This window comes from Mustela nivalis (assembly GCF_964662115.1).
Source record: "Mustela nivalis genome assembly, chromosome: 17".
NCBI classification, from domain to species: domain Eukaryota; kingdom Metazoa; phylum Chordata; class Mammalia; order Carnivora; family Mustelidae; genus Mustela; species Mustela nivalis.
The window spans coordinates 37,049,704-37,070,847 of record NC_139036.1 but is presented as its reverse complement, the minus strand read 5'-3'; the positions used below and the strand labels follow the sequence as shown (position 1 = coordinate 37,070,847).

General features: G+C 55.3%; 2 protein-coding genes and 1 long non-coding RNA gene across 40 annotated transcripts in view; 2 read left to right on the top strand and 1 right to left on the bottom strand.

The window, feature by feature from the left end:
• The window catches only part of CACNA1G (calcium voltage-gated channel subunit alpha1 G), a 54,445-nt gene extending 52,530 nt beyond the window's left edge, over positions 1-1,915 (top strand). For all 27 annotated transcript variants that reach the window (XM_082704651.1, XM_082704638.1, XM_082704646.1 and 24 more), the window contains one exon: positions 864-1,915. In XM_082704651.1, the coding sequence (XP_082560777.1) occupies positions 864-1,598 (735 nt within the window). In that variant the 3' untranslated portion in view covers positions 1,599-1,915. The remainder of the gene's footprint in view (positions 1-863) is intronic.
• On the bottom strand, positions 1,875-7,257 carry LOC309850570. The gene is made up of 2 exons (XR_014304338.1): positions 6,974-7,257; positions 1,875-2,185 (listed from the first exon to the last, which is right to left on the bottom strand). It is a non-coding gene; the product is annotated as an uncharacterized lncRNA (long non-coding RNA).
• Positions 7,258-9,814: 2,557 nt separating this feature from the next.
• ABCC3 (ATP binding cassette subfamily C member 3) overlaps positions 9,815-21,144 on the top strand; it is a 48,253-nt gene continuing 36,923 nt past the window's right edge. For 3 of the 12 annotated variants that reach the window (XM_082707610.1, XM_082707606.1, XM_082707615.1), the window contains exon 1: positions 11,652-11,818. In XM_082707610.1, coding sequence (XP_082563736.1) covers positions 11,667-11,818 — 152 coding nt within the window. In that variant the 5' untranslated portion in view covers positions 11,652-11,666. Of the gene's footprint in view, positions 9,975-11,577; positions 11,819-21,144 lie in introns of those variants that run through there. The other 9 variants (XM_082707613.1, XM_082707607.1, XM_082707617.1 and 6 more) reach the window with 7 other exon arrangements.

The window sequence follows — 21,144 nt, the reverse complement described above, 5'->3', positions numbered from 1 at the left end:
CCCTTTCCCCGGCCCAGTGGTGCCTCCCAATTATTCTCTGTCCTTCTAGTCTTAGCTAAGGGACACAAGGCATGTTTTAGGGACTTCCGCCTTTGGTCAAGGCTGGAGCTCACCTTCCAGGGACACAGAGCTGAGGCTCAGGCAGCCAGGGGAGGCTTGTCTGCCCCCACAGTGACAAGGCCACAGCCCATGCCCTGTTGTGTCCTCATGTGTGATCAGGACCATGTGAGAACCAGCTCAGCGCCACACACTCGTGGATGCAGGCCCCATCCTCGTCCATTTTACAAAGATTCCCAGAGCCGCTTCTGTGTGCTAGGCACAGGGGATGCACCCCCTGCCCTCTGGAGCTCACAGGCTAACCAGAGACTCAAATGCCATCACATCTTTGATGCCATAGGGCCCAGCTGCTAGGATATGCATGCACAGGGAGTGGCAGGGAGCAAAGGGGAGGGAGGGGTTCATTTTAACCTGTGGATAGAGGGTGTCAGGCACAGTGTCACAGAGAACCTGAGCCCATAAAGTCAAGGGGCGCTTGTCATTCCAGAAGGGTATTCAAGCCCAAAGAATAGCTTATGCAAAGGGCTGGGAGCAGAGCTGGCCCAGTGCTTTTTTGTGCCCCAGGGGCTGGGCCCTTCAGGGACCCATTCCTGCCCTGGGTGGGGGAAAGGACGGGGTGTGCGGGGGAGTCACAGCCCTCCTCTCCCAACAAGACCAAATACTGACATTCCTGCTTGAGGTGGGCCTGCAGGGGGAGGACGGGGTTATCAGGCTTGACGGGGATAGGGGGTGGGGGGCGCAGACAAAGGACAGGTCCTGGGAGAGCAGAAACCTGGTGGGCTGAGCTCTCCCCCCACCTCCCACAGGCAGCAATAAGGACTGACTCACTGGACGTGCAGGGCCTGGGCAGCCGGGACGACCTGCTGTCCGAGGGGAGTGGGCCCTCCCTGCCTCTGGTCCGGGCTTCCTCCTTCTGGGGCCACTTGGGCTCCCGGGTACAGCAGCACCCCCGCCGACAGAGCAAGATCTCGAAGCACATGCCCCTGCCGGCCCCATGCCCAGGCTCAGAACCCACCTGGAGCAAAGGCCCCCCAGAGACCAGAAGCAGCTTAGAGCTGGACACGGAGCTGAGCTGGATTTCAGGAGACCTCCTGACCGTGGGCAGCCCGGAGGAGCCCCTCTCCCCACGGGACCTGAAGAAGTGTTACAGCGTGGAGGCCCAGAGCTGCCGGCGCAGGCCTGCGTCCTGGCTGGATGAGCAGAGGAGGCACTCCATCGCGGTCAGCTGCCTGGACAGCGGCTCCCAACCCAGCCTGGGCCCTGACCCCTCTAGCCTTGGGGGCCAGCCTCTGGGGGGGCCTGGAAGCCGGCCCAAGAAAAAACTCAGCCCACCTAGTATCTCCATAGACCCCCCAGAGAATCAAGGCCCTCGGCCCCCACCCAGCCCTGGCGTCTGCCTCCGGCGGAGGGCTCCATCCAGCGACTCCAGGGATCCCTCGGCCTCAGGCCCCCCTGACAGCATGGCTGCCTCGCCCCCCCCAAAGAAAGACGTGCTGAGTCTCTCCGGTTTAGCCTCTGACCCAGCAGACCTGGCGCCCTGAGTCCCGCCCCACTCCCCCACTCCCCTTTCTCCACTGGGTGCCAAATCCTAGCTCCTCCTGGGCTGTTTTCCTTGAAAAATGTTCCGTGGGGACTCCAAGGGGGCGCTCCTCCCCGCCTCAGTGGGGCTGGGAACCAACAAGCAGAATTTCCAGAGCGTTCGGAGCAGCAGCCCTGGCCACCTTGGGGCCGGGCAGAAAGAGAGAGAGAGGCCCAGTGCAGCTGCGGTTCCCAACACCAGGAGCTACTGGGAGAAAGCAATACGTTTGTGCAGAATCTCTATGTATATTCTATTTTATTAAATTAATTGAATCTAGTATATGCGGGATGTACGACATTTTGTGACTGAAGAGACTTGTTTCCTTCTACTTGTATGTGTCTCAGAATATTTTTGAGGCGAAGGCGTCTGTCTCTTGGCTATTTTAACCTAAAATAACCAGGCTAGTTATATTCCCTCTTCTTGCAAAGTACGACCTGGGACCGAGAGTGCATTTCAGCCCTGCCGGTGGCCCATCTTCAGCAGAGAGTGAGAACCACTTTGGAAGCTGTAAATGTAACTTATTTTCTCCTTTAACCTCGCCATCGTTTTCTGTAGGAAAAAAAAAAAAAGAGAGAAAAATAAGATTTTACAAATGAAATGGAACCTTTTTATATATATACATACATACATACCTATCTATATCTATATCTATAATAAAGTAATTTTCCAAAATAAAAAGTTAATCCCGGTCCGAAGTAAAAGCACAAGGGACAGAGTTAGGCATTTCCAAGGGGGCCCTGGAGAAAGGCCCGCGTTGCTGAGGAGGGGGTGGGAGCTGCCTCTGTGTGCATCAGTGTGTGCTTGTACCTGTCTGTCTGTCTGTCTGGGGAAGAGACAACGTGACCCTCTCCCAGGACAGCTGCCACCTTGCAGCCTCACCACCCTGCCTAGAGGTGAAGGGGGAGGGCGGAGGGACGCCCCCCTCACTCCCCGCCCCTGCGCTGGCCAGAAGGCTCGGCAAGCAGGGGCTACTGCTTCTGCCGAAGCTTTCTCGCTTCCTCCACGCCAGGCAGCCTTGTGAATGTGAGTAATTCCAGATTAACTCTTATTTCTGCTGACAGCTATCAGCCGCACACTGAAAGCTGGAAATTGGCATAATGAAGCTGTTTTGGTTAATGGGGCCGACGGAGACTGGGGGAGGCGGCCTCAGCTGCCGCCGACGGGATCTGCGGGTTGGTGGGGGAGGGGCCTGCGCTTCTGAGTTTTCCATCCCCGGCCCTCGGCCCCCGGGACCTGCGACGGCTGGGCTTTGGCCTCCCGCCTTGGGGACCCTGCTGACCCGCACTGTGGACACTGCTCCGTCAAGCTGGCCACGGGATTAAGCTGCACAAACAGAACGGGCTGCTCCCTTCCGAGACCTAGGGGGCCGTGAGTCCAAAGGCGACCTCCCGGTGGAGTCGGTCTGGCCGGGCGGCCAGGCTGCGGACTGCGGAGCTGGCCCCCTGGGGAGTGATGAATGAGCTCCATCAAGGTGTTTACATGGTCTGCTGCTGCCTGCCCAGTGGGAGCCGGGGGAGGCGGGAGGTGGGAAGGCGGAAGGGGGAAGGCGGGAGGGGGTGGGGAGGAGGAGGAGGAGAGGAGGAGGGACTATTGGTATGGCCCAGAACCTCCTTTCTGGTGCTACCTTGGCAATACTCTGTTTTCTGAAACCCTGGTGCCCAGAGGCAGTGCCCCAGGCACCAACCACAGGTTCTGCCAGCCTCTCCCCTGCCAGTCACCCTAAACATCCACCCCAACCCCACTCCCTTCAACATCCCATACCCTCATTCCCAGCACCTTCAAACCGGGGGACTTTTGAAACCTCAGAGATGGCTCCAGTGGGCTGGTGACCAGACCCCCAATCCCCAGCCCTTCTCTGAACTTGGGGTGAGCCTGGGATGGGGCGTGGGGGGGCGGGAGGTGCGGTGCCAGGCTGCAGGGCAGATGGACCTGGAGGCTTGGTCCCATTCTGTTTTCTAACTGGTGAAAATTTTTCTTATTGCTCTTCTGGACAGAAATATACTTCTCCTTGAAGCAAACACCTGGCTTTATCCACTTGGGATGTGTAACAGCGTGGAACTCTTTTTCCTCTGGCCTCCTTGGGTAGAGAGAGGGGGCTGCTTGTAGGAGCCGCTTTGTCTTTTAAAAAAAAAAAAAAAACTGGGGCGCCTGGGTGGCTCAGTGGGTTAAGCTGCTGCCTTCGGCCAGGTCATGATCTCAGGGTCCTGGGATGGAGTCCCGCATCAGGCTCTCTGCTCAGCAGGGAGCCTGCTTCCTCCTCTCTCTCTCTGCCTGCCTTTCTACCTACTGTGATCTCTGTCTGTCGGATAAATAAATAAAATCTTTAAAAAAAAAAAAAAAAGCAAAACTGTACAAAATTCCTAGAGTTTTGTCCACCTGGGTCTGCAGATTAAGCTTTTGCATTTTTGTAGAATTCGTAGCTGTCTATTCCCTAATGAGGGTATGAGAATTGGGGAGGGGGCTCTGGGGTCTTTTTTCTTCTAATTGGAGGATTTCCTCTAGTTGGAAGATTCTAGGTCAAAATGAAGGCAGAGAGCAGGTCTATAACCCCCTCTCCTCTAACACAGGCTCCCCGCAACACCTGCCCCCCAAGAAACCCCCCAGAGTCAAAGTAGATATTTTAAGGGACAGAATCGTGGCCTCTCCCCAAACAATACAAAATCTTTATCAATGATGGAAACTGTTGTGTCTCATTAAAAGGGGAAATAGGGGCACCTGGGTGGCTCAGTTGGTTAAGCATCCCACTCATGGTTTCCGCTCAGGTCCCGGGATCAAGCACCAGGTTGGCTATGTGCTCAATGGGAATCTGCTTGAGAGTCTCTCTCCCTCTGCCCACCCCCACTCATAAAAAGTCTGTCTCTCTCCCACTACTGAATCCTAAAAAAAAATAAAAATAAAAATAAAAATAATTAGAATCTTGGGGCGCCTGGATGGCTCAGTGGATTGAGTGTCTGCCTTCGGCTCAGGTCATGATCTCAGGGTCCTGGGACCCACATTGGGCTCTCTGCTCAGCACGGAGCCTGCTTTCCCCTGCCTCTCTCCCCACTTGTTGATCTCTGTCTGTCAAATAAATAAAATCTTTAAAAAAAATTAAAATTAAAAAAAATAATTAGAATCTTAAAAAATAAAAAATAAAGTGGAAATCTTAACAGTGATGGTTCTTATTAACAGTAGCCCGAAGGAGGCTGGGATGGGGAGGGGCTGGTGGCTGCAAAGCAGGTCTTGGTTTAAGGCCTGGGGTGGGGTTGGGGGAGCAGAGTTGGAAGTGGCCAGGAGCTTCAGGGGAGTCGGGGGTCTTGGGAGGTAAGAACGTCTACCCTGGCACTTCTGCTCTCTGCTCTCAGCCTTCTCCTTGGGGGTTCAGAGGAAATTGTGTCAACAGAGGCCAGGCCCCACCTCCGGCTTTTCTGCTTCTGCTTCCTCCATCCCAACACTCCTGGAAAAGGTCTGCCTGGGGGTGGGGGGTGGGGACTAGGAAGAGAACAGAGCTGAGCTGGTGCTAAAAACGAAAATGAGGGGGCGCCAGGATGGCTCAGTGGGTTAAGCCTCTGCCTTCGGCTTAGGTCATGGTCTCAGGGTCCTGGGATCTCTGAGTCCTGGGATCAAGCCCCGCATCAGGCTCTCTGCTTAGCAGGGAGCATCCTTCCCTCTCTCTATCTCTCTGCCTGCCTCTCTGCCTACTTGTGATCTCTGGCAAATAAATAAATAAAATCTTTAAAATAAATAGATAAAAATAAAAACGAGGCTGAGGCTCCCCTGCGATGTCTCACTTACTCCTCACAACACCCCAAAGAGGAGGAGGATACTCCGGCTTGCATTTTTTCCCCCAGGTTCAGAGAGGTTTAGCGACCTGCCCGAGATCACACAGGCACAAGGGCAGAGTTGGGATTTCATCCTAGGTCTGGCCAACCTCTAGCCCACTGGCTTCAGACAACCCAGCTTCTTATTGTGGAGGGAATGGGGCATGGGGCAAGGAATCCTGGTCACGAAACGGCTGGCTATGTGTTCATAGAAATGGGCTGGTTTCTCCCATCGGCATACTCAGAAGCTTTTTTTTTTTTTTTTTGGCATACTCAGAAGCTTAAAAGAACCTTCACCTTGTGTGAAAAGAGACGTTTAACCACAAGAGAAGGCGTTCCTCAGCACCAGGTGCGTGTTCAAGAGCTGGCCAAGCCCCTGTCTCTGCAAATCACAGTTTCCCAGGTATCACCTTTCTCAGGCCTAATGCTGCCCTTGAACCACAGAGCACCGCCCCCACGGCCCCCCCTCCCCGTCCTTCCAGTACTCTCCCCGTGCCCCACCCAGGCCTCTCCCACTTTCCAAACAGCTTTTCCTTCCATTGTCACCCCTAGTCCCCACCCAGGCACAACCTGGTGCCGCAAGGCCTCCTCTCCTCCCCTTTCCTGGGCTCGCTGAGCCTGCGGACCTGGAGGCTGGGCGCTGTGGTGCAGTGAGAACTTCAGACACCAGGTGGCAGCACAGAGCAGCTTCACCTGCCTGCCCCACCCCCACCCTCTAAAAGCCCCTTCTGCAGAGGGATCTAGCCAGGGAGAGGACACCACATTGACGGACACCTTCCACAGATGGATACTCTGCATAGCCCTCCAAAAGAGGAAACACGCTCACAGGCCCAGTGAAGGACTCATCTGCGCCCAGGGAATCCCAGCCAGGGGAGTGCTGCGTGCACGGTGCCCCAGTAATCCCTGACTAAGGCCAGGGGACCCGGAACTAATCAGGACAGTGGCTGCCAGGAGCCAGTTTAATTGTGGGCTGGCTCCCTACTCTGAGGACACAGCAAGGCAGGTCGAGGAGGTAGCAGCTCCAGCAAATAGCCGGGAGGGAAATGTGCTAAGAACTTCAGAACTCTGCCTGAGCCCCAGACCAGGTGTGGGAGATGCTGACTGTGGCCCACGGAGCTAATTAAATCTTCTTGCTTTGAAAACTCCTGCATCGGGCACAGCAGCCAAATCAGATCAAGTGTGGGATGCGGAGGCCACGAGGAGGCCCTGTGTGGCCCGCACCAGGCTGAAATCTGGACAAAACAGCTTCCACCACACCACTTGGGAAGAGAGAAGGGCGAGGCTGGAGTTGGGAGCTGGATCTGCTTTGGGGGTGCTCCAGGCGTTCCAGGAGCCACGGGGGGGGGGGGGTTCCAAAGGCTCAGGCAGAGAGTGAAGAGAAAACCAGAATAGCTGTTGCTATTCCACACCCCTCCCAGCCCTAGTCTCTACCTGACTCTCCCCATTTGCAGCATTTCCTGTCCCTGGGTCTCCCTGTTCCCGCCTTACTCTGCTTTCTTCTTATCTCTGCTGTCATTCCCACTTGCAATTATCTTACCTTTCCATCTCCCTGCCAGGAAATCTCCGCTGGGTTCCCCCGGGATGCTCACCCGTGGGGGAGTTGCAGCACACACTCGGTCCACCCCTCCTGGAACTGCAGTCAGTTTTAGGGAAGGATGGGGTTGAGGCCACAAAGCTGGGGTGGGGGGCGGTTAGCGGTGTGCAGCCCCTGTCAGCTGCTGTCCGGCGGCTCTCGGGAGCCTCCGGCTGGAAACATCTTGGTTCTGGAAAGGTGAAAGTGCAGTGGACAGTGTCCACTGCTGGGACTGTAGGTGAGACCACAGTAGCCTCACTACTTATAACCTCTTCTAAGAACACGAGATATTTGTCTAGGTCAGTCAGCAAACATTTCCTGAGGCTCGACTTTGCCAGGCACTGTCCCAGGTGCTTTGGACACATCAATAAACAGGTGTGCTTGGTCCCTATTCTGAAGGTGTACACGGTCTCCTGGGGGAGGTGGGCAAGGCAACCAGTGAGTACAACGTGGGGGAGGGAGATGGTGCCGAGGAAGGGTCCCTAGCCCAGGATAGGGGCAAGGGAGTTTCACAGAAGATTTGGGGGGGTGCTGTGGGGCTTGAGCAAAATCTTCAGGATGGGTAGAGTTTGCCAGGTGCAGAAAGGGAGGTAAGGTATAGGGAGGGGACTGTGCTGAGCAACCTCAAAGGTGGGCGGGGGTGAGGGAGCACGAATGCAACAGCTCAGGACACTGGAAATGCCATTCCGCCCAAAGCAGCCTCACGGAAACAGCCCAGCACTCCGAAGACTCCCACCTCTGCCAGGGTAAGATGTCTCAGGGCCTCCATTTTCTTGCTCTGCTGGAGCCAGAACAATCATGTCCTAGGAGCTTGATGGCTTTTATCCAAGGGATGTAGGAAACGGATCACATTTCAAGAGGGGCCAGAAACGGCAAAACCCCAGTGATTACCTCAAGAGAGATGGGAGAGGGGGAGGATTGCTAAATCCTCTCCCATGGTCCCAGAGGCTCCCACCCAATGCCATGAGCCCGGAAAGGGCTCTCCAATGGCAGGATGGGACGGTGCCAAAGGGCCAGTGCTTGAGTCCCAAGGGTCCTAGACCTGAGCTAGAAAAAGGGCTAGAGGAGGAGCCCCAGTTGCTCACCACAGAAACCGGGGTCAGCACGCCTGGAAAAGCCCTTAGATGGCATTTTGTCCGAGTTGTTCAAGAAACCTCATCCCAGAGAACTCAAGGGCCTTGTTGAGGTCACAGGGTATACAAAAGTTACTGCCCGAAGCAGGGAGGGGGTTGGGGGTGACTCAGTCAATCCCTGCCCTTGGGGACCTCTCAGACTGGCAAGGAAGACAGATTCTTCACAACTAAATATAACTCAAGGCACTCTGTGACAAGATGTGAGAGTTCTGGAAAGTCTTGGGCTCAGAGATGGGGGCAGGGGTGGAGGGTGACTGGGTCAGTAGAGGGGAGGGGGAAGAGAAAAGGCAGAGAGGGCTTGCCCCGTGGAGGGGATGTGGATGCCCCCCCCCCATTCCTCTGCCTGGGAAGGGGGAGACTTGTCCACACTGCTCCGTCCAACGCAGCTCAGATCTCTGTTCCGATAACTCGTGACATAGACTTCCTCCTGGTCACTTCCTGCCAGAGGGACAGGCGGTGGCTGGCTGCATCTATGTTATCTTACTGACCCACCCACGCCTGCTGCTAAGCAGCTGAGGAAGAAAACACCTCTTGAGAATAAGTACCAGAGAAGGGATCACTGGGGTGAACCTGGCTGACCCAGAAGACAGAGTCAAGACCACAGTGTTGGGGAGGTGGAGGGCAGGAGAGAGATGGGGCAGGGGTGAAGGGTGGGGGGAGTAGGGTCAGGGCAGGGGTGGGGATTCCTTCTCAGCCCCAAGAAGGGGCAGTAAATTGGCTTCTGTGATCCTGTTAGGGCAGTGAGAGATAAAAGGATGGAGGAAACACAACCTGGCCAAGCTGGCCTAAGCAGGGGAAGACCACTGATCCCAAATCTGTTTTACAGATGAAGCATACGAAGACTCAGCCTTAGCAGTGTGCTAATGTGGGGCTCTTTCTGGGGCCTCGCCTGCCCATCCTTCGCCCCATGGGGCCGGAGCAGAGGAAATTTACCCTTGGAGGGTGCCTCCGAAGTATGCCAGCCAAGATGCTTGATGCTGGTCACTCCTCAGAGTAGAAAGCTTAGGACCTAGGATTATTCCTGTTGTTCAGAAGCAAAAGTATTGGCACAGAGCGGCACGGTGGCCACAGGCAGAAGATGAGGGAACCACAGAACCTCGGGAAGGCCGCAATTTAAGAGAACCATGGGAAGCCACAATCTGTATGATGCTAGGCCTCCCACCCCCTGTCCTTAGGCACCCCGCACACACCAGCTCTTTATGTGCTGGTTTCTGCCAGTTCCCAGGTAACTGGAAGGCAGAGAGGTAGACTTCCTGATCGGCTGGGCATGTAAGTGTTCCCATTTCATGGATGAGAAGACTGAGGGCTAGAGATGACCTTGACCTCATCGGGGTTATATTCATGGAGGACGTCTTGCTAAGTCACTTTCAACGTCTCTATGACTTACCTGGCCTGGCAGGGTTATGCCCCTTGGACACAGACCCTACTCCAGCCCCATCAGCCTCAGTATCTGGAGGGGCATCTCTCTGGCGCAGCCCACTGGCCACTCGAAGGAGTTGTCACTGTATCAATGGCTCGCCAGCCCCCTGACCCAGAGTCCCTCCCGGCGAGCCGCAGCCTGGGGAAGCTCTGTCGCAATTCTCCAAGACTTGAGATTCCACCCAAAGAGCCGTAGGCTAGGCCTGGCGCGGCAGGCGGGGCAGAGGGGGGGAGGGGGCGGAGCGCGGGGGGTTGTTGCTGGAGGTGGGGGCGGAGCGCAGCGTTGTGGGGGACTAGGGACGGAGGCGGCTCCGGGCGCTGTGGCTCCCGCCTGGGCGGGCAGGCTGCCACACTCGCCTTCCTGGCCGCCGCGCCTCGGCCCCATGGACGCCCTGTGCGGCTCCAAGTTCTGGGTAAGGAGGTGTCCCGGGACTGAGGGCGCGGGCCGGCGAGCCCCCTGCGAGGGCCCTGGGGAGGGGGCGACGCCACGCGACGCCGGGTGGAGGTCTGACCATAGCCGCCCTGAGCTGGGGTCCTGGGGACCTCCGGGACCTGTCCTGCCTTCCCCGACACAGGAAGTGCCTGGGAAAACGGGGCACGAACCAGAAGATGCCCCCACATGGACTAGGGCTCGGTTGTCCACCTTTACACCTGTCCCCGCCCTCTCTCCTGCAGCCAGCGTGCCTGCCGGTTCAACCAGTTCAGCCAGGCGGGTAGTTTGGGAAGCTGGCACTGCTCTTCTGGAAAGCAATCCTGCCACCTTCTTTTCTCGGGTGTTAAGAGCTTCTAGGAAGCAGGGAGTCCCCCTCCAGCCCTCCGTTTTTGTTGTTGTTGTTGTTGTTGTTGTTGTAGGGTGTTTTTTATTTGAGAGAGAAAGAGAGGAAGAGAAAGTAAGAGTGGGGGGCAGAGGGAGAAGCAGACTTCCTGCTGAGCTGGGAGCCCCATGCAGGACTGGATCCCAGGACCCTGGGACCATGACCTGAGCCCGAAAGCTGACGCCTAACCGGCTGAGCCACCTGGGTCTCCAAGGCTCTCCTTTTATAGATGGGGAAAGGGAGGCCCAGAGAGAGGAAGGGACTTGCTCAAAGTCAGTTAGAAGAAAACAGAGCTCAGAAAACAGATGGTCTCAGATTCACGGGGCTTGTCCATGGTCAAGCAAGGAACTCCCAGCCTAGGCTGACCTCAAATCCAGGGTCTCTGATTTTTTTTTTTTTTTTTTTTTTAAGATTTTGTTTATCAGAGAGAACATAAGAGAGTGGGGTGGGTGGGGGAGGGGCAGAGAGAGAGGAAGAAGCAGGCTCCCAGTTGAGCAGGAAGCCCAGTGTGGGGCTCTATCCCAGGACACCAGGGATCACAACCTGAGCTGAAGGCAGCTTAACCGACTAAGCCACCCAGGTGCCCTGCGGGCCTCTGATTTTCCAGTCTCTAAATCTTTTTCCCATTTCAAGTATCTGTACCTATGTGCCCCATGTTTGTGTGCCCAGTGGGTATGATCCATGGGTGTGCTCTGTGTGGGTGCACATGCCTGTGTGTGTACGTACACAGGGTGTGTAGCCCCTAGGAACCCTGTTCTTGGGCTGTTTGAAACTGGGAACGTGTAAAATGGAGTCCCTCTAAAATAGTGTTTTTGAGGATCTCTTTCCCCCTTTGGGTCACTAGTCAAAGATGGTACCACCGTCTCGCCCACCGGCATGGACACCCCCCTCCGTCATCTAGCTCGGACTCATCACTGACTGCCAAGTCCAGAGGTTGTGCCTGTGGCTCGGAAGTCTACTTTGTTTCATAACTCACTGGAGCCTGGCTGGCATGGCCACCACAAGGTCAAGGTGTCTCAGTTAGCCAGGCAGAGCACATGCAAATCAAAGGGGCAAACAGGCCCAAGCCTCAAGTGCAAAGCCACCCTGTGCCTAGGACTGCCCAGAGGCAGGCTTTGAGGAAGTGGGGTGAGGAACTCCTGACTCCCTTCTTGTTGCACGCTTAGAGGTCCTTTGGCTCTACCTTTCCGTGATCTTGCAGAATCTGAGAGATTCCCCAGAACCTGGAGCTTGAAGCAGCCAGCCCAGCCCCTTACTGCAGAGCTTTGGAAGCTGAGAGCCAGGGAGGGAATGGACTTGTCAAGGACACACAACAGGAAGCAGCTGAACGTTGGACTGGGAAGCGGGACCCCTGAGATATGGTTCCAACGTGGCCACTGTCTGGCTGTACGTCCTTGGGCTTCTAGGCCCCTTGTCCTGAGATTCCTCACGGCTCATGAGCTGTATGTACTTCTTCTGAGGACCTCGGGGTCCATGGGAGTCAGTTTATCTATTTTAGGTCCAAGGGATGAACCCCTTGTGGTGGGTCTCTGCTTGGATACCTCATAGGACAGGGAAATCACTCCTCTTCCTCCTCCCCATCTAAACAGCTTCCGTCTTCCACATGGCCTTCTGCCTCCTGAAAGTTGTGCCAGGCTGCACCCAACCCAATGGGCTTGGAGTCAAGAGGTGGGGTAGCCCACCCCTAGCCCCTCTGCTGGAATTTTGCAGCACTGAGACGAGGGAGGGCCCGAGACCCGGAGTTCTAGAAGTCACCATTCATGGTGGGCTAGTTTGCATCTCATTTGGATTGTGTATTATTTGGGTAGACTTGTCCCTGAATCTTTTAACTCAGGAGCCTGGGGGTGACCCACCCTGTGGGAAGCTGGGAGTGAAGAAGTGGAGGTGGAGGGACCCGGCATGGTTCAGGCCTGAGGGGCTGTTTGTTTGCTGAGCTTACCCGAACCGCCTCAGTTACTCTACCTGTGAAATGGGGGACTAACCCATCTCCTACGTGCCTCCCAAGAATGCTGTGGAGGTCACAAAAGTAGGGAAGGTGAGACAATTTGGTGAACGACCAAACTTTCTGTGGGTGACTGACAGGTCCTGATATTCCTGGAAATGAGGGAAGCAAAGGGAAAGGAGGTTCGAAGTGGGAGTTCGGTCTGGGAAGGCCTAGACAAGAGGGGCTGACAGGGCCGAGAAGTGAGGGGTCCTGTTTCAGCTCTTTGCTGGGGATCTTGTGGCAAAATCCATCAGCCTCAGCCCCAGCTAAGTCAAAGGGCAGGAGCCCCCCCCCCGCGCGGGTCTGTGAGCCCCTGGACTTGTGCCCAGAGATCCAGGTGCTCACACACCGAAGTCCCTGGGTGAATGATCTCTCTCTTTCACTCTTGCGTCTGCCACGTCGGGGTAGAGCATCAGATCTCTGAGCGTGCCTTGGGAGTTTTTGTGGAAATAAATTCCAAATGAATGAACGACAACCAAAGGGCCCAGAGCTAATGAGGCCAAAGCAAAGATGCCTCTAGAATAAAGAGGGGGTAGTGTCCCTTTCTTTGCTGGTCCATTGAGAATTACCTTCTGTGATGAGCAATGGATACAGAGGGGCACTTAAGTGATAAAGAGAGTACAAGTGCCTTGGAAGGTCTTGACCCGTGTGCAGAATTAGCCTTGATCTGGTTGTCCCTGGAAGCTTTGGGGAGGCTGAGGTGGGCTCAGGAATCTGAAGGTCCTGACCATAAGAACAGCCCAAAGGTGGCACTGATGGCCTGAAAAGTAGTGAGCTCCCCAGCACTGAGGGTATGCAAGCACATGGTGAGTGACCACTTTGGTAGGGATGCTGGAGAGAGGATTCAAGCCAAGGAAGGAATTGGGGTCCCACCCTGAATTTCTGTGACCAACTAGGATAAGGACCAATGTGGCTGGTGAGGATTCATGGCTTCCTTCTCTGAGATTTCCTGACGTCTCTTTCTCTGGCTTTCTCTCCGCTTCAGACATGGAGTTTGCATAGCAGCAGCTCTTGGCAAAGACCTGTGAGTCTGCCACTGGTCAGGCATCGGCACCTTCACTGCTCCCTTGGCTGTCTGCCCACCTGAGGAAGAGGCAAAGCCCTCCTCCTACGGAGGCCCAGCTCCCTGTGTCTCTTGCCAGCTACTGGTCCAGCTACTTCCATTCTCCCGCTCACTAGCTCTGTGACTTTGGGCAAGTCACTCACCCTCTCTGGGCTCCATCTGAGCTCCATCCAGGGCCCCCTTCAGGTCCAGTTTCCCAATGCTGATTCTGGGAGGCTGATCCTTAGGCTCAGGGCCGTGACCAGGATTAGAGCCCTCCAAACATTAGGGTATTAGAATCTCCAGCTTCTTTTTGGGTCTTTGCCTAGCAGAGTAGGTGATTAGCAGAGCATAGGAGAAATGGACTCTGATTTCAATGAACTTTGACTCTCAAATGAAGGTAGTGACTTGCAAAGCTGGGAGTCAGGCAGGTGGGTGGGAGTTGGGCACCCTCCTCCCCCCCACCCCCGGCCTACTGAGCACCAGCATTTCCCCTTAAGAACCCAATCTTCGGAGCGCCTGGGTGGCTCAGTGGGTTAAAGCCTCTACCTTTGGCTCAGGTCATGATCCCAGGATCCTGGGATGGAGCCCCGCATAGGACTCTCCACTCAGCAAGGAGTCTGCTTCCTTCTCTCTCTCTGCCTGCCTCTCTGTCTACTTGTGATTTCTGTCAAATAAATAAATAAATATATTAAAAAAAAAAAAAAAAGAACCCAGTCCTCCCTGCCAGGTGAGGGTCTCTAGACTCCCCTCCCTCCATCCCAGCTGCAGGGCAGCAAAGCTGGGCCTGGACCATTTCGAGCCCCTGAGCTCCTGGCTCCTGTGGAAGACTCTGTGGTCCCTTGTGACCCTAGGTTGGATTCTTCCCAGCCCTGCTATTCCCCGACAGCCCCTGGACCTGGGTCTTGAGGGCCAGAGATTTAGGGAAAGAACTGAGTCAGAGGTAACATTTGGGAGTGCACTTTGCCTCGCTGTCTGCTGGCTGCCAGTCTGAGAAATGGCCTTAGGGCCCAGGGCTGGCCTGCCCAGGGAGAGAGGGGCTGCCAGCCAACCCACGCAGGAGACAGCATCAGAGTGCCTGGGTCTTATCTCCCTGCTGGGGCTGTCCCGGGACAGCAGGTGGAGCAGGATCCCTGAGGGAAGTGGGGGTGACACTTGGGTGTGCCCCTGCTGGAGAGCTGGGCCTCTCCCTGCCCTGCCCGGAGCTGTTCGTGTTCCCAGGGCCAGGAAGTGGTACTGGGGGTGCTAAGAAGGGCCCAACCCTTGGATTGGATCACTCTTCGTCTCACTGGGCGTTCAGGTTTCCAGCCCACTGGCTCCCAGAATCGCAGCCCCTCCCCCTCAGCTTGGTGAGAAAAACCGCAGCAAGGGGGTGACTTGGGGGGTGGGCTGCACTAGCAGAAAGGAGATTTTTAATGTTCCAACGGATCTGGACGCCTGTGGGATGTCATGTCGGAGCCCTGGAGGGTGTAGATGAACTGCCATAGAGCTGGGACAAGGACTCTAGAGCTGGGCTGCCCGAGTCCAAGCGCTGGGGCCAGCCCGTGAGAACCGGTGTGGTCACTCCCCCGCCGGCTGTGGGCCTCAGCTGTTGTGAACATAATCCCCAGGCACAGGGGCGCTCAAATAACCAAAGTCGCTTGTCATAGCCACGGCCCCCTCTTCAGCAGCGGCAGGGCCTGGGCCCCCCCAAGTTCCCCCCTCACCGCGGCAGGCTTCACCCCCACCCCGAGGGCTTTGCAAAGCCTCCTTTGCAGCCGCAGTAGGACAGTGATTGAGAACTGGGATCAGAACAGGCCCTTGCCCCTTCCGCACCTCCATTTCCACGGAGATAAATGAACTTGTCAGTTGATCCCTTCTCCCCCACTTCTCCCTCCTGCACGGGATTAAGGAAGTAATTACTCTTCTCACCATGGAGACTGTCAGCAAGCCTGTCCCCCGCCCCAGGTGGGGGTGTGGGGGAGGGGGCCGGGGGCTGGTGTGCTGGAAAGTCCCTGACAGCGCTGTGACCCAGCTGGGGCCATCCTCCCTCCCACCTGTCCCCTGCTTGGGTCTCTAAGGATTTCAGCCACTGTGCCCATGGAGAGGCCTTCCCCTGTGCGGTCCATTCCGGGTGTCAGACCTTATCAGCCCCATCCAGCTGTTGCATTGCATTATTAGGGAAGCTGTTGTCACCGTGGAAACTGTGTGGTGACAGCAAGGGAGGGGTGGTGGGGCTGTGCTCCCAGCCCAACCAGTGCTCATCTTCCCAAAGGGAAGGGCCGAGTGGTAGTGGTTTGAGAGGGGGTCTTCCATCCCGCCCAGGAGGACTGCAAGGAGCATCATGGAGTCCAGGAATGGCCTCCCCCGACCCTGTCCTTTGCACTTGACATTGTTTGGGTGCCAAGAGCTGTGGCCTTGGTGCCAGGGAGAGAGAGGACGGTGCTCCTGGGCATTCAGCAGCAGCATCTGACTTCAGAGGACGCCCTTCATTCCTTTGTCCGCTCACTCATTCTCGTGTTCACCAAAGGCGTACGAGCGCCTTCTGTGTGCCAAGCACTGTTCCGGGCTGTGGGGACACCCTGGTTCTCGTGGAGTCCGTGTTCCAGGGGGAGCAGACAGAGAAGCAATAGACACAATAGATCACTCGCTTCTAGATTATGCTGGATGGGGATCAGGGCTACGGGGGAAGTGGGATGGGCTAAGAGGGATGGGGTGTGCGGACAGTGTGGGGATGGGGGTGAGTTCCAGCCCTCCTTGGGAAGGTCAGGGTGGACCTCCATGAGGAGTGCTCACAGGTTTGAGAGCATGAGGCATTGGACTGCCACCTTGAGGGCAGAGTGACAGAGGGCAGTGGGGGACAGGAAGTCAGAGACCTGGGGAGGTAGGCAAGAGGGTCCTGAGAGCCACATGGGACTCTGGCTTTCACTCTGAGGGAAATGGAGAGCCTTCGGCAGGGTTGCACTGTGAGAGTGACTTGGTAGCATGGTCTGACTTGGGTTTCTGGAAAATTCTGCCGGGGCAGGTGGCAGGGGTGGGAGCAGGATGACCAGAGAGGGGCTAAGACAATAATCGAGACGAGAGAGAGTGGGGTGGAGACAAGTGGTTGGATTCTGGATCTATCAGGGGGAGCCAAATGAAGCTGCCGTTTTGTAACTAGAAACAATTGAATAGAGCATTCCATTTAGTTCAGCCTAGTGATTGAAGGTGGAATGGACAGGATTTGCTCAAGGGTGGGGTATGAGGGGAAGAGAAGAATCAAGGAGGACCCCAAGGATTTCGACCTGGGAAGCAGTGGCCACCCATCGGGGCGGGCAGGCTGCCGAGGAGGGGATGGGCAGGAGTTCAATTCTGGACCCTTCGGTGTCCTGGCAGCAAGGGCTCTGGGGTGAATGGTCTAGGGACACGGGCATGAAAGATGCCTGCTGACCCTGGAGAGGGCTCTGCCAAGGTGGAAAAAAGGGGCAGGAGCTGAGGCTGGATCTCCTGGTGGGTCAGAGCAGCCCTCTGGGGCTTCACGCCCCGGAGATCTCTCAATCATTATCATCGACATGGTGCCGCTTGTCTGTGAAACCCAAACAGGCTCCCAACGGCCTCTTTCTCCAGTACCTGTGAGGGACAGGGCAATCTGCTGTTCCTTCTCCCCCTTCCGTGGGGAGCCGGCTGAAATGCTGTTGTCAGTCCCAGCACTCATGCCGAGGCTGAGCTCTGGAGAGATGAGGGAGCCGTCCCCGCTTCCATGATTCAGGAGAAGCAGCTCATACCTGGTTCTCTGCATCCGGGTTGGCGGCCTCTCCCCTCCTGCCTCGGGAAGCCAGGTCACCCACTTGCACATTCCTTTTTTTTTTTTTTTCTTAAGATGAGGGAGCCGTCCCCGCTTCCATGATTCAGGAGAAGCAGCTCATACCTGGTTCTCTGCATCCGGGTTGGCGGCCTCTCCCCTCCTGCCTCGGGAAGCCAGGTCACCCACTTGCACATTCCTTTTTTTTTTTTTTTCTTAAGATTTTATTTATTTATTTGACAGAGATCACAAGTAGGCAGAGAGGCAGGCAGAGAGAAGAGAGGGGGGAAGCAGGCTCCCTGCTGAGCAGAGAGCCAGACGTGGGGCTCGATCCCAGGACCCTGAGATCATGACCTGAGCCAAGGCAGAGGCTTAACCCCCTGAGCCACCCAGGCGCCCCACTACTTGCACATTCCTATGGTGATTCCCTGTCGTGGCTTTGAACTTGGGCTCCACCCTGGCTACATACACACGACTGGTTAGTCGCCACCCAGCCTGGATCCTGGCTGCTCCTGGATACCCAGCCTTGTGCTGGGGGCCGGAGGGGCCGGGGCCAGCATGGAGAAGAATAGAAGATGGGATGTGTTCACAGTGCAGATGGCTGAGGTCAGGGGAAACCCAGGCTGGGAGTCATGAAACCTGGGTGTCTGTCCCAACTCTCAACTGCCAGGTCCTTGGACCTGTCGCCAGAACAGGCGAAGCCTGCTTTCTCTTTTGTGAGCCAGCCCCGATACTGTTCTTTCTCTCTGCTTCTGGAAGTTGTTCTGAAACAGCGATCAGATAATGGCAGTGTGAGGGCTGTAATAAAAAGCTGCTGGGACATTAGGGGCCTTTGTCACTCTCAGGTAACACTCACTCACTTGGGTGCTCAGCCCATGCAGAAGACAGCAAGGAAACACCTTGTCAGAGGCAGGCGTGCCCCCGAAAGCCTTCCTGTAGGAGGGGAAGCTCAGGCTGGACCCAGCCAGGTGGGAACCGCGCTCCAGGCCCGGAGACTGTCTGGATGGTGACTGATTGGAGGGGCTTAAAGGATTTGCTAAGTTCAAAACAGGGTGGGGCTGCCCATGGGCCACAGAATGGATAAATCCATCGTATGAACCGTCTGCCAGGCAGGGATGAGGAGGGAGAGCCCCAACTCACGCTCCACCCCAAGGCTGACACTCACAGTGAGGCTAGATGTGAAAGATCCATACTGTATCATTTCCTTTATAGGACGACCCCAGATGGGCCAAAGCAGTCCATATTGCTAGAAGCCAGGACAGCATTCCCCTGGCGACAGACGCGGCCAGGAGAGAGGCCAAGGAGGGGGGCTCTTCGGTGCCAGCAATGTCTTGTTTCTTTTCTTTTTCTTTCTTTTTTTTTTTTTTAAAGATTTTATTTATTTGACAGACAGAAATCACAAGTGGGCAGAGAGAGAAGGAGGAAGCAGGCTCCCCTCTGAGCAGAGAGCCCGATGTGGGGCTCGATCCCAGGACCCTGGAATCATGACCTGAGCCGAAAGCAGAGGCTTTAACCCACTGAGCCACCCAGGCGCCCCGCAATGTCTTGTTTCTTAATTTGGGTGCTGGTTGCCCAGGTGTGTTCCGGGTATGAGACTCTATCGAAGTACATACTTAAAATGCGTGCACTTTTCTGTAATTTTGTAATGAGTGTTCTGTAAGTTGAATAAGTATTTTTTTTTTAAGATTTTATTTATTTATTTGTCAGAGAGAGAGAGAGCTTCAGGCAGAGGGAGAAGCAGGGTCCCTGCTGAGCAGAGAGCCTGACAATGCAGGACCCAATCCCAGGACTCTGGGATCATGACCTGAGCCGAAGGCAGATGCTTAACCGACTGAGCCACCCAGGTGTCCCTGAATAAGTGTTTTAAAACTGTATTTATTTGAGAGCGAGTGAGCACGTGTACACACAAGCAGGGGAGGGGGCAGAGGGAGAGAGGCGGGGAAAGAGGCAGACTCCCTGCTGAGCACAGAGCCAAAAGGCAGGGCTGGATCTCGAGACCCTGAGATCATGACCTGAGCCAAAATCAAGAGTCTGACCCTTAAACGACTGAGTCACGGAGGCAACCCAAGAAGTGTTTTAAAAAAGAGAAAAGGGATGAATTAGATGTGTCTGACTCCCTATCCCCTGGGGTGCCTGACCAGGCCTAACGGGGGGGCCCAGCCCTGGACCAGCATACCTGCTGCTCAGGAAGAGTTCGTGGGTCCTTAGCTCACGTGGCTTTAGGGACTATGGACTACAGGGCTCTAGAGTACAAGATGTATGCGGGGTGAACTTTTCCGCCGGGGCTTGAATGTCATACCCCCAGGCAGTGTGTCCCTGGACCTCCTGTTCTCCAAAAGCAGGAACCAGTCCGCATAGGCACGCCTAGTCCTGCATCTGACTCAGCACACTCTCGACCAAAGCCTCAACGAGTGGAAAACTGATGGTCCAGAAACATGGGTCTCTCCCTACGGGCTGACTTCAGAAGAAGGGGGTTCCTGATGGGAGACAGAGGCTTCTAAGCCCGGCCCCCCACCCCTTCCCTGTAGTTACTGGGATTCTGACAGGTGGGAGAGAGTTGGGGGTTGAACCAAGGTGTGGGCATGGGCCCCTTGGAGCAAATTGAGAGTCAGGTGAGCTGGCAGCAGGGGAAAGGTGGGTCAGGAAGAAAAGCCCGTGGGGTGCTCAGACGTGGCTCCGGGAGCAGCAGGAAGCAGTGTAGGTTCATGGGCCTGAAGCAAGGGGCACAAAGCAGCCTTTCAGGAAAAGTCCTCTGTCAGCTATAAGCAGGGGCATCAGAGCTCAGAGGGCTGACCCAAGTGGAACCCAAGAGTAGAAGTGGAGCTGAAAAAGGGGAGGCAGGATGTGCAGAACGCCCTGTGAATATTTTCTTAAGGTGGGAGAACTGAAGCCCCTAGCTAGTTCAGTAGTTCCCGTGGACAGATGAGTCAAGGCCAGCTGGGAGCCTCGAGGGCCCTAGTAACAGGGTCGGACTTTGTCTTCTAGGCTTTAGGGCACCACTGAAAGTTAAGGGGAAAATATAAGAATAGCCTTTTGTTCATTCATTAATTCAACAAATATTTCATTTAACTTCTTTAACCACAATTTGTTCCGAGCACCTGCTACATGCTTGGCATTGTTCTAAGTACGAAGACACATCAATAAAGGAAGGAAAGATTACATGCTAGCAGGAAGAGATGAGAGAAAACATAATGGGCCGGTGACTCATGTCACATGTTAGAGGTGACGGGTGCTATAGAGAGAAGAAAGAGCAGAGAAGGTAAGGAGAGTCACTGGCATGTGGAAGGGACTAGATGGGATGGCTGATGGGGGGGAGAAGGGAAAGGGGGAGGAACGGCCCTGGGGCACTCCCACACCAAGAGCGGGGATCAGCCAGGAAAGAGGGAAAGGCTCCTTGTGTGGGCAGGGGTCTGGGCTCCTTGGACACAGAAGAGAAGGGATTAGAACTCCATGGAAAGTACTCAGGAAGAAATGAGGGCCGGGGCTAGCGTGCCAGCTGGATTGGAGGGACCAAGGGGACGATGGTATTATCCCAAGGTTACTCTCAAAGAAACCGAGGTCCAGAGAGGCAAGGTAAAAGCACGTTGCCCAGCTTGAAAGACCTAGCGCTTGTTGTAGCAAACATGGACAGAGTCAAAAAAAAGTGTCAGCTCTTGGGGTGCCTGGGTGGCTCAGTGGGTTAAGCCTCTGCCTTCAGCTCAGGTCACGATCCTGAGGTCTGGGGATTGAGCCCCGCATCAGGCTCTCTGCTCAGCGGGGAGCCTACTTCCCTCTCTCTCTCTCTCTCTCTCTCTCTCTCTCTCCTTGCCTCTCTACCTACTTGTGATCTCTGTCTGTCAAATAAATAAATAAAATCTTAAAGAAAAAAAAAAACCTGCCAAATTAAAAAAAAAAAAAAAAAACGTGTCAGCTCTGAATATTTGTTTAACAAAAACCTGTGGTGTTTCTACACTGGAAGGATGACACTCCAACAGAAAGCACA